Raw genomic sequence first — 12,617 nt, 5'->3', positions numbered from 1 at the left:
ATGATGCGGGACAAGTAGTTTTAAGGCCAGATAACGAAGCTGTCTGTATGCTACACTAAAAGGCTGTACATTATATCTAGGCATTGGGAAGCATTAATTAGATAAGCTACATGATCAACGTATTTTAAAACTAAAATGCAAAAAATAAATTGGCGAATGTAGGGAAGAGATTCCTGAAAATTGGTTACATACTAAATTTCACACAAGAAATTGTGTTTTGAAGTCATTATATTTTTAAACTAACTCAGTGGCAATAGAAAGGAAAAAAAAATGAACTCAAATGTTTAAGAAATAGAATAAATAACGTGTGAAGACTAATTAGATATGATGGAATTGAATGGTGGTCCAATTTTATATGAAGTATAGATTTGAGTGGAGATATCATGGAAGGAAATAGTGAGTTTGGTTTGGATGTGTTATATTTGAGGAGTTGGTAGGGAATTCTTGAGTAAATGACTAACAAGTAGTTGGAAATAGGAGACTGGCAAGACGGGTGAGATCTGTCTTGGAATATTTGGGAGTCAATAGCATATGGATAACAGAATAAAAATAAAACAAACCAAAAAACAAATAGCAGAGGTTTAGATCCCCCCTGACCCGCACCAGGAAAAAAACAAAAAGGAAGGGAAAGTGAGAAAAGCTTGCCTAGAACAAAATCCTGCAGGACACCAATACTTCAGAGGGCAGGGAAGAAAGAGAAGTCCAGGAGCCTCCTCTGAAGGAGACATAGTGAGAAGTGTAAAGAGTTAGGGAAGGTGGGTGCTTCAAGGATATCGTTGTGTTATGCTCAATGAAGAAATCCAGTTATGTAGATATTGAAATTGTCACTAGGTTTTGGTAGTTAAGACACTGTGTAGTGCAGTGGCCTTGGTGTAGTGAAAAGGGGACACTGCCTAAGTGGCTGGTAGATCTTCTTAACTGGAATGTGCTTCTGTTTTATCGAGTCCCCAAACAGGATAGAATATACAGACTTTGGCCTATTAACCACATCTCCTCACTGGAGCTTGGAAATACTGATTTTGAAGAGAAGTTGGGACTCCTGGAAACAATTTTGGAGGAAAGGGGTGAGGAAAAGACGCAGAGAAAGAAAGAGGAGAGAGAAGCTGACAGGATGGCCGATGAGGTTGAGGTGTGAAGCGGATTAAACTGCTGGGGTATTGCTATAACACAGTGAAAGCCAGGAAAGTCTCAGGACAAGCAGAACAGTGAAACTGAGACCGACTGTTAAACAGCAGTTTGCACCCACCTAGTAAATCCTATCTTCATAAACCAAGGACATTTGAGAGTAAATGGTTTGTCTTGGATTGGCCAGGTACAGAAACTGGGATACAGAAACTCACCAAGGCAGGAAGCCCCAGGTGCCTAGCAAGGGGCAAAACTGGGAAAACAAGAACCTTGACCCCAGGAAACCTTTCCTCCCCCAGCAGATCGTTGGCCATGCAGCTTAGACTCCCTGAGCATCCCTCCCCAAAGATAACATCTAGGTTTTAGTTGTGCTTCAACTCCAGGCCCAGAAAAGCAGCAAAACTAGACAAGTGACAGTGTGACTGCTTCAGGACCTCCTGCCTTGGCACCAACCAATCAGTGGAGACCAGGACCCTGAGAGAGCGCCCCTGGAAAGCTGGTGGATATTCTATTGAGACCCTCCCTGGGACCTCCCTTAAGATTCTCACCTGCAAGGAAGAGATAAATGAGCTCAGGACAAAGGACCCAGTGTGTGTGCCAGGGGCCTACACCAGCGCCATCTCCATCCCTCTTCTTCCCTCCGAGGGGACCCCAGGAGACTTGCAATGAGGGGAGCAATGGGCAGCAGCAGCTTGTCCAGGGCTTACCCCCTGAACCTGTCTCCAAGGCCCCATTTTCTCTGACTCCCCAGTGAGCCAGAGCAGCCCAGCCCAGGCTCTCCTGTTACCTCTTCTATGAGCTTCCCTGTTTCTCTGTCCTAAGTATATTTTTGCTGCGGCCAATAAATTCTTGCTTGCTTTTCTACATGTTGTCTCTTGATTGAAATCTTTCCCTCAAGAAGACAAGAACTGAGGTCTCCTCATCGTTTCCCCAGTAACAGGATAATAAAATATAAGTTTGGTTTTTGTCTTCAGTTCCTCAAACCCTTGTTGTTTTCTGAGCAATAAGAGTGCCCTTTGCTACTTAAAATGAGGCCCTTTGGAATACACAGGACTGTATGCAAGTGACCTCACTTAGGGTGGAACTAGTAGATAATGTCAGGATGGGGGCTCGTCACCACGAAGACCACACAGGTGGCAAAGGGTGGGAACTCTCGCCCTTACCTTTTCACCCACCAAAGCTAAGACAGGCATTTAAGGAAAAGTAAAAAGTTGACTGAGAAGCTAAGGGACCATTTTAATTAGAAAACTATGCATTTGCGTGGCTTTCATTTGCACTTTTCTCCGATTTCTTTATCTTTGTGTACTAACTAGCCTGCATTCACGGATGGCTTGTTTGAAGTAAGCAGCTTTGGGGATAGAAAGAGTAGTGTTTGAAGCTAAGTCTACAGCGACAATGAAAGAAATTAAATCTTATATTTGGTAAAGTCCAGTCCATAGTGGCAAAAATGATTCTTATCTCTTTTCACAGATGCTTCAGCTTTAATATTATTAGTTCTTATTTTCATTTTTTTGATATCCTTATGTTGCCCGGGAGAGCAATATGATTAATGATTTCTTTTGTTCTTCCTCCTTAGCTGGAATGCGCTGCTGTGACATTGATGTAACTCCGCAGAATTGGCCACAAAGGAGTAAGCATGCCATTGCTTGTGACGCTGACTTCTTTCTCCCTTTAAGGTCAGAAAATACCCCAGAAATACGGCTCTGGAAAGTGAAAGTGACATTAGACCTGACCATTCAGGAGTGCAGAGAAAGAAAAAAGAGCCCCTCTTCCACTGGTGACTTTCTATAATGATCGCTGTATAATTTCTTATTTATGTTCAACAGAGGAAATTGACCAAGGTTATCTTTATGCATGCAATTAAGAGAGTCAGGAGAAGGGATCTATGCAAAAGGAGATGAAAATCCTATTCCTAGAGGAGTCAGGTGTAGCAAAGAATACATTTACAATATAGATTTATTAGCCTACCCTGTATGAATGACAACTGCTGTGTTAAACTAAAAATTATATGTATGTCTAGAGGTACTATTCTCAATTTGCTTATTTCAGTGACTATATGGGGTCTAGTTTTGCCAGATCTGATTTTTTTCAAAGTCTGACTGTGTGCAATAGTCTGATTTTTAAGTACTGGCTTAAAAACAATGTGAGTCAAATACAAATATCAGTTTGGTCCCCTTAGAGTCAGATTATGGAGCTGCTTAATAATTAATGTTTCTAGGAGTTGTATAAAGCAGAAAACAAACAACAAACTACAAATTCAAGGCCCACATGGTCATTAAAAAGCAATGAACCTCCTCAGATTAAGAATTAACCGGCTCTGAGACCTTAGCTTTAGTCCACTTTTGTGATTGAGAAGATGTGAGGGTTTATGGAAGTCACTTAATCTCTCAGGGTAAAACTTTGCTCACTTTTGTCATTAGCATTTTGAATAATGTTCTGTCTGAGGGCTCTTGGAACTTTAAGATTCTGTTTTAAGGTAAAAGTGATAACATTAAACCAAAGGTTTAAAGTAGTCTTTAAAGCACCAATATCTTTGGAAAATACTCTGTTTATTAGCACCTCTGGCAATGCAGATATTCCATAATTTTGTATATAAATTCTATATTTTATGTTTTTTGCCTATAGACTCTAAATATTGTATAAAATAAAGTTTACATTGTGGATATTTTATATATATGGAGAAGTAACCTAGAATTATTTAGTATGGCAAAGTGGAGTCGTTTCAGAGAATAAACATTTGTTCTAGAGTAATCACAAAAACAAGAATTAAGACATTAAAAAATATAAATATTTTAATGTTCATCATTATTGCTAGCGGTAAAATGCCAATTATCAGAATCACCAATGCCAAAATTGTAAAGAATATTACATGATTATTATTAACCTAACTTAGTAATAACAAAGGTATACCACCTTGCAGTTATATAATAGGCACAATACAATTAGAATGTTAAAGTAATTAAATTCAATGTTTTAATGGTTAATCAAAACACTTCCCATTGTTCATATTTCCCATGTTTGACATTATTGCTACATGAATTGAAAAATGGTTGGTATAAATTCATACTTGTGATATTTATGTCTGTGGTTTTGGGGAAAGTGTCAACTTTTAAATCTCAGGGAAAAATTAATATAAACACTGTGTGAGGCACATGGCAGGTACTCAAAGATACTTCATTAAAGTTCTATTCATTAAACCTCTGTAAAAAAAAAAAAAAAGTCACCTGTCATACTTACCTTTACAACTTCTTCCATCTTCTTTTACTTCAAATCCATCCTCACAGTAACATCTTGTACTATTTCTGACCACTGCACATTTATACTGACAATTCAACTGCTGGCAACTGGGTAACAGTTCTGCAGAGGAAAAACAAAATATTACTTCTATATGCCTGTGAACACATATATAGTGTTTAAATTTAAATGTTGTTAATATGTATTCATTGTGTCCTCCAAAGTTTCTGTGATTGGTCGCTAGAACAAACAGTATCTATTCCCTCTAAAATACCTTGCTTTGCATTTGTTTGAAGTCTCGTCAATAATATTTTACGTCTATCTGTTCAGACTTCCACTTTTTAGCTTATTCTGTATGTTCAACGTCACAAAATCCTTTCAAATTCTGTTAAATTAATTATTTCAAGAGGAAAAATGTCAACTCAGTGGTTGATTTCACCATTTACGCAATGCTGCTCCTATCTGACCCATCAATTGATTTTCTATCTTGTGAGGGCTTGTCTTGATTTACCAATCTATGTGTAACCTTCATAGCAATCAATGTGAATTATTCAATTTTAATAATTTTTCTCTCACTAGTTGCAATACATTAGACAAATACTGGATATAACATGTTTTGTTATATCTGAATTCTTTCAGAGCAAACATATCATTAAAGCAAAAATTAGCAAATCCTCAGAGCAAATTAAGATTCAATATGACAAATGCATGAAACAGCTGAAGTGACAGGAGCATGTTCGCTGTACAAATAATTTCTAAAAGCACGAAGATCTGCTAAACTAGAAAAATATACGCATAGGATGTATAACTGATTTTTCTATTTGAAAATAGGGTTATTAATAGACTGTGACAACTTTCCTGTCCTTGGCCCTGTCCCACTCCAGGAAGAAAAAACAAGGGCTTTGAAGATCAAACTTAAATGATTCAAAATATGTTGATATTTGTCACAAGTTTTGCTGCTACTTCAGACAAAATATATATATATATATGTATATAAAAGTTTTATAAAAAGTCAAATATGGAAAAGAACAGCAAGGGTATTTCAAACTAAAAATTTGGCATTTTACTAGAAATGTCATTGTCTATAGTATTGTTTTAGCCCAATTACTTTTCAAGTCTTTTATGTAACTGTTTCATGCATCTTCTCTGCTTAAAACTCCACATCTGCCTCCTAATGGTCACTCACATGGGGTCATTTTGCTTCCTACTTCCCTGAGAAAACCGAAGCATTCAAAAGAGATTTCCTCAGGTTCATGTTTCACATTCACCCACCTCTACACATTGTCCTTCTTGTTTTCTAACCTTACGTGAATTCCTACAGCCCCAACCCCAGCTCCCGTGCACAAGTCCCGAGCTCTCTCCCCAGTCAAGGATGTAACTTCAGCTATTCTCTACTTCCTCTTATAACCATCCCCCCCTCCAAATATATATTAGAACAAACTAGAGCCCTGAGTCTTCATTAATGAGCTTTTTCCAGAACACAGTCATGCTCTTTGTTTAAATATTGCCTTTGGCTGCTTTTACTTTACAAACACACAGCTGACTAGTTGCTTCAAAGACCTATGGCACACAAGGCCTAAAATATTTAGTACAACCTATTACCGAAAGTTTTCTGACCGCTGCACTAGTTCAGTCTCAGCATTTAACATGCTCTTCTTTTCCCTCAACTTAAAAACCAAGAACCATTGGGGAGAAAAAGGGACATCTGTAATACTTTAAACAAAAATAAAAATTACACATATTAATAAAAAACAAACAAACAAACAAACAAAAATCAAGAACTTTGACTCACTTCCCCTACTAGTCACCATTGCCAATTCCTTTTTGTAACAAAACTTTAAAAATTACCCATACCCACTGTTTCTCTCTACCCTTCTGTCTCTATCTTAAACCCACTTCATCAAACTTTTACATCCCTTGCTCCACGGAAATGCTTATGTAATTATCTCCAGTGACCTTGATGTTGAGAAGTACAATGGCCTTCCTCAGTTCTCATCTTTCTTGACCTATCAGCAGCATTAGATTCATTACTTTGCTTCCAGGGCTTCACACATTTGGTTTCCTATTTCACAGCCTCCTTTGCAGGATTTGTCCTCTTGTCAACCTGCTAAGGTTGGGGTGCCCTAGGGCAGAAACTGTGATCTTTTTCTTTTATCTATCAATATGCTGCAAGTGAACTCAAGTGTCATAGGTTCCCTTCTGATGGGGACATCACTGTAGTATCATAACTTGAAAGCTATTTGTGTCCGCTTCAATTTCTAATTTTCATTGCTCTGATTATGATCAGTACTTTACATTAAAGTTCTTTCTCTTTGAAAACTTGGAACAATTTCTGTTTCTTTGATATAAATTCAACCAACGTACAAATCAACTATATCTGATTTATAGATTTGGATTTGGAATCAAAGCTAATTTTATGCTAATATAAAGGTTAATGTTTATATAATGTACAAAAGAGTAGTAATTTGGTTTATAAAAATGTATTATTAATAAAATATATGGAATAAATGGTTCTTGTGGAAATTATGGCATTTTTTGCTTTGCATTATGACAGTTATCTTCATTTTGGTTTCCCCCACCAGTATTTATAGCTACTAATTATAAATTTAATATACATCAAGTTCTTTATGCAATCTTTTTGAAACCCCACAACAGTTAAATATGTAGTTATTATTTAACTTGCTTTTTACAGGCGAGGAAACTGATGTCTGATAGCCCAAGATTATATAGAAAATATACGACAGAGCTAGCATTCAAAGCAAAGTCATTCTAAATACAAAGCGTATGTTCTGATACCCCATGTTCTGATACTAATGTAATGATACCTCTAATTTCTCCGGTACAATCTGGTGATGGCTGGAATCATGGTGTGTCTTTATGTTTGTATGTATGTCATTCTAAGCTTAGTAATTTGCTATGGATAACAGAAAGTTTTTCATAATTTTTATAGGATAAATGACTCAATAAACCAAATAATTTAAGTCTAGGATGAAGATTAACACTCTTAAGTGTCATTTCTATTCCATTAAATTAAATTAGGTCCTAAAGATAGTTCATTTACATATTCAAGGTAAGTAATTGGATTGTTAAATCTTGTTTGATTACAGTGGAATCACTGCAAAACTGTCATGCATATAGGTGCTACTTTAGTCCAACATTAATTGAGCACCTAGTAGATGTTAAGCACTCTGCTGGGGTTCCACAGATACAAAATTGCTTTACACGAATTAAGTGATTATACCTTGAGTGGGGAAATAGGTGGGGTTAGAGGGGAAGAACACTGTTAAACAGCTATAATTCAATGCAGAAAAACATATATGATAAATAAAAATACAAATGCATGAGCTAGAAAAAGAAGGGTTCATCCAGAGACTGAAAATGAGGGTAGGTATCTGAAACACAGTTGTAAAATAAATTTAACTGAAGATGAAATTTGAAACATCAGAAGAGTTCAGTAGACAAACTATATGAGAGTGCATCCCAGATAGAACAGAAAATATGATGACATAAATAAAAAACATGAAAGCATACAAGAAGTACAGACAATGACAAATAGCTCAATGTGGCTAAACCATAGTGTTGGATGTGGTAGGAAATGGGACTGAAATTATTTGGGACCAGGGCAAAGTGGATTAATTCTTAGATTAAGTAGAATATCCTCTCCTGATAATGAGAATTGTTGCTAGTTATTGAGTTTGAAAGTACCTAATAGCAAGGAGAAAGATGAGTGGAAAGTAATGAGGGAAGGAAAGGCATCTAAAAGGCTAGAAATGGCAAAGGCGTAAATTAGAACTATGAGTGTTTAGATGAATGGATGACCCATTGGTGACAGCGTAAGGACATGGAGTTAATAGTACCAGTAAAATGAATTAAGAATAACAGGAGAACTGGAAGTTTGGGGAAAATAATACACTTGTCTTTGACTGTTTAGCTTAAAATATTGATGAGATAATAGCCAGCAGAAAGTTGAGAATCTGAGTCTATTTCAAAAGAGAAGCCTGGACTGGAGATGTAAATCTGGATGTCACAAACGTAAAGTTGGTAACTGAAGCCCGAAAGAATCTTCCCTTATAAAGAATATTTATTACACAATTAAAATCCAGATAACTTTCATATATGAAAGGCAAGGAGAAGTGTTAACAACAACAACAAAAAACCCTGCTACATAACCAAATATATAGATGAAGAACCTAGAAAGCTTCACAAAACCTGGGAAAGAAGAACAATTCGTCAAAGCAGAGCCGTGAATGTTAAATCCTTAGAGAGATACACTTGGATGGGTTCTAAAAACGGCACTGGGTTTCCTAATAGGATCAAGGACCTTTACACAGGGTTTCAGTGGAGCAGAGAGGACAGAGATAAATGTGATAAGGGGCTGGGGCAGAAAGAGGAAATAGGAAAGGTTCTCAGAGAAAAGACTTAAACATGCCACGGATAAAGAGAGGGAAGCTATGGGGGTGACCTAATTTCTTTAGTCTGTACCTTACGCAGGCACATTAACTCAGGGCTTTAAATGTACTATTTTTCCACTTCACCCCTGTAGCCCAACTGTCTTTCTCCCCCGTCTCAATCTGAAGTAGGCAATCCACAGACTATCGGTTCCCTGTTCTGCTCTCTCTAATCCAATCCAATGTACGCTGATAAAAGTTAACAACATAAGGGTAGAGATGGGAATTGAGGAGAAATAAGAGAAAATGGGGGAAAACGAATATGAAAGTCCAGACCTCACACATAGTTTTGAGTATTAGGTGTAGGTCTGGTGGTCGAAAACAGCAAAAGAGACAAGGGCAACTCAGCTTTTTGGTTTACAGAATTTATCTTGTATGAGAATTTGTGTATGTGCGATAGGGAGATGGTTAAACAGTTTATGACACCAGGTAAAATGGTAAATACCGATTCTTCTAATGGGTCATGAAGAACTATGAAGAACTGACAACATGAAAAACTAAAATTTGAAATTTGGCTTGACTGTGCGAAAGCAATGCTAATTATTATAATGCTATCTATTAGAACTGCTTACCGTTTATGCTTAATTATGTGCAACACTATAATGATTATGTATGTAATTAAAAATACATCAGATTAATTTTGCTAGAAAGCCTATTAGAGTAGAACAGAAATGTTGTACTTTAATCAGTCTTCATAGAGTGCTTTTTATGAAGCACGGTCATTGTTTCTTGTAACATTATGATGGGTTTGGATCTTAGACTGAAGTAGGAAGACCAGTAGTGTCTGAGGGGATGAAATATGCCAGTCAGAAAACAGATATGTAAACATGAAAACTGATCTGTGTTCTGCAGCATTATCATAAAAGGAAAGTGTTCTTTTTAATTAGAGGAGAGTAGCTATTATTTCAGAAATCAAATATAATTCAATTGATGAAGACTCACCCAACACAGACCCACTCCATTGTGTTATTTTTAAGAAATATTTTATGTTTTTTTTCAAAGTTGTATAGGAGAATATTGTAAGAATGTGAGCAAACTTTTCTTTTAAACGTAAGTTAACAGTTTACGAGTATTGTGTGGCTTTGAGGTATCTAAGTTTCTACGCTGTGTTTTAACTTAGAAATAGATTCAAGAAATAAATATCTGAATTTGCATTGTTAATAAGTAGTAAGAAGAATTCTAGATGGGTAGAAAATTAATTCATACTAAATCTCATATCTCTTTCATCACCTTTTTCTTTTCCTTGAGCACTGGTGGAGTTTTATGGTGAAGGTCTGGGCCTATGGGGCCAGAGTGCCTAAGTTCTAACCCTGGTTTTACTAATGTCAAGCTATGTGAGTGCATCAAAGAACAGCTAATGTCCACCAACCCTGTTTCCTTTTCCTGGGAAAATAAAAGAATGACATTTCCCAGTTGACTTTCCATTAGGTGAAAGCTGCCAATGTGGCTTCTAGACAATGCTATATAGGCAAAATTAGTGTGTGCCCCTTCCTGAACTGGCCCCGCAGGAATCAATCGTCAACTCTCTCCTCTCGGCCTGTCAGCCCTCTGGATACAAGGCCCCTAGCAGAAGACGCGTAGGACCTTGGGATGGAAGCAGCCCCAAATCGAGGGAGGCTGAATCAGAAATGGGAGGCAGCCACGGGACCTAACTGGACTGAAATACGGGTGGAAATGTGGGGTTATGTTGCATTAAACCCCCCAGGTACCAGGGTTGTTTGTTCCGTAGCACCATGGTGATGGGTGAATGACTTAAGCTCTCTCTATACCTGTTTTTCCTAATCTCTAAAATGGGCATCATAATAGAAACTACCTCATTGAGTTGTCATGAGGTTTAAATGAGGTAAGTCATGCCAAGTTCTTAAAATATTGCCTTTTAAATGGTAACTCTTTTTATTATCACTGTACCATTTAAGGTTAATCACCCATTCATTATAACTGAATATCCATTGTCAATATTCTTATGATTTATGCAATCACCAGGCAATTTGGAGCTATGTTTATTTTTACAACAGAAGGGCTTTCTCTTTTGCTCTTTTACTTTTGTTTGTTACGTGACATAGTTCTAACTTTGCTCCCAAATCACATGTGCATTTTTGATATTTTTCAGAGACGATAATTTTAGGTAACTTCTCCTGAAGTGGTTTACCTGATTGTAAAGTCCCCAACAGATATGAAAACACTAATCACAGAAAACAAAGATTTTTCTATCCTGGCTAACTTGTTTCTGTAAAACATGAGTATTAGTCTCTGAAGCAAATCAGTGTACATCCACATTTAATTTGCTATAGAGACATGAACCAATTAACAATTCAGATAAGCGATTTTCACCAAATAACTATGGTAGTCTGCACAGTCTCTAGGGATTGTTATGTTTTTTAACCACATTGGATTTTAGAACACATTTCCACAAATGTATGCAGGTTTATGGTTTAGGAAACATACAAATAACTTGCTAACCTACATCAGAATAAAAACAGGACAGTAGAGAACGGTGATTAGAAGCTGATAACTTGGTTCCAACAATTACAAGATTCCAACAATTACAGTAATTACAAGTTATTCTTGTAAGGAGGATTCTTTCCACATTATTTTTGTTTATATCAATATCCCTAAGCCAGAGAACCACTGTTTGCAATCTCGTATGTGTATCTCAGTTCATCCATGGTGCAGTCAATAGCAATATGCTGGCAGCCTTTGTCACCTAAAATCGAACAGTTCGCATTGATTGCATATTGGATTTGGTGGCATAGTGAGAACACAGCTGTGCTATTGTATTCATGTGCTTCTAGGTTATGTTTCTCCCTGAGAGGAAATTAGAATGTTTATAAACTCTGGAAATACAAAAAGATAGAGGTACCTTTTCACATGCGTAAGTTATCTGAGACATTATTTTACAAGATGGAATAATGTTTCATTATCAGTTTTAGTAATCAAATTGCTTCTTGAATTTGCCCTATACAAAAAAATGCCTTTTAACCAACAACTGTAATCTTAGGAATGAGAAAAAAAAAATATTCTTTTTATGTAGCACTTTGAAAAAATAAATACTTCATTCACTTCTTATACTTGGAAATTGAGAAGCTGATACAGCTTCTTACCATGCCAGACAGTCCCTCTTGTCAGCAGGACCTATGCTTGTCATATTTAGAATGGTGATAGTTCGTGCCACATCATTCATCCTCTCACCCCTGGTTCCTTGGCCTAGTAAAATGCTGTATGAGCTGGTTTGCAGAGATTAGGCTCCTGCTTGTGGCTGCTAATGTGAATTTCTTCAGAATTATTTGCTTATTGCTAAACTACAGTCCTGGCCTCACATTTTCAGTGTATGCTCAACATAAAGGAAATTCTTCTTAATTATTTTTGTTCCGTTTTTGTTATTGTATAACTTACATACAGTACAATTCTTTTTTAATTTTTTTAAAATTTTTTTAGTGTACAGTTCTGTGAGTTTGGGCAAATGCATATAGCTGTGTAACCAATACGTTCATCAAGATATAGAACAAGACCATTATCCCCAAATACTTTCCAGGGCCCTTCTATAGTCATCTCCTTTCTCTTCTGCCAGCTTTTAGTAATCATGGATCTGTTTGCTGTCTCAATAGTTTTGCCTTTTCCAGCATGTAATATAAATAGAATCATTAGCCTGAGGCATCTTTACTTAGTATAATGTATTTGAGATTCATCCATGTTTGAGATTCATTCATCATTCAGTAGTATTGCTGAATAGTATTCCATTGTATGAATGTGCCTCAGTTTGTTTATCCGCTTCACAAGTGATGGACATTGGAGTTATTTCTAGATTTGGTT

At 36.7% G+C, this 12,617-nt stretch overlaps 1 protein-coding gene across 1 annotated transcript in view; it reads right to left on the bottom strand.

Annotated features, from left to right (window-relative positions):
* LRP1B (LDL receptor related protein 1B) overlaps positions 1–12,617 on the bottom strand; it is a 1,542,074-nt gene that overhangs the window by 826,435 nt on the left and 703,022 nt on the right. The window contains exon 4 of the mRNA XM_081143443.1: positions 4,363–4,482. Coding sequence (XP_080999569.1) covers positions 4,363–4,482 — 120 coding nt within the window. The remainder of the gene's footprint in view (positions 1–4,362; positions 4,483–12,617) is intronic.

This window comes from Miniopterus schreibersii (assembly GCF_964146895.1).
Source record: "Miniopterus schreibersii genome assembly, chromosome: 7".
NCBI lineage: Eukaryota > Metazoa > Chordata > Mammalia > Chiroptera > Miniopteridae > Miniopterus > Miniopterus schreibersii.
Note: the sequence above shows the minus strand (reverse complement) of the source record. Positions and strands in the feature narration are given on the sequence as shown.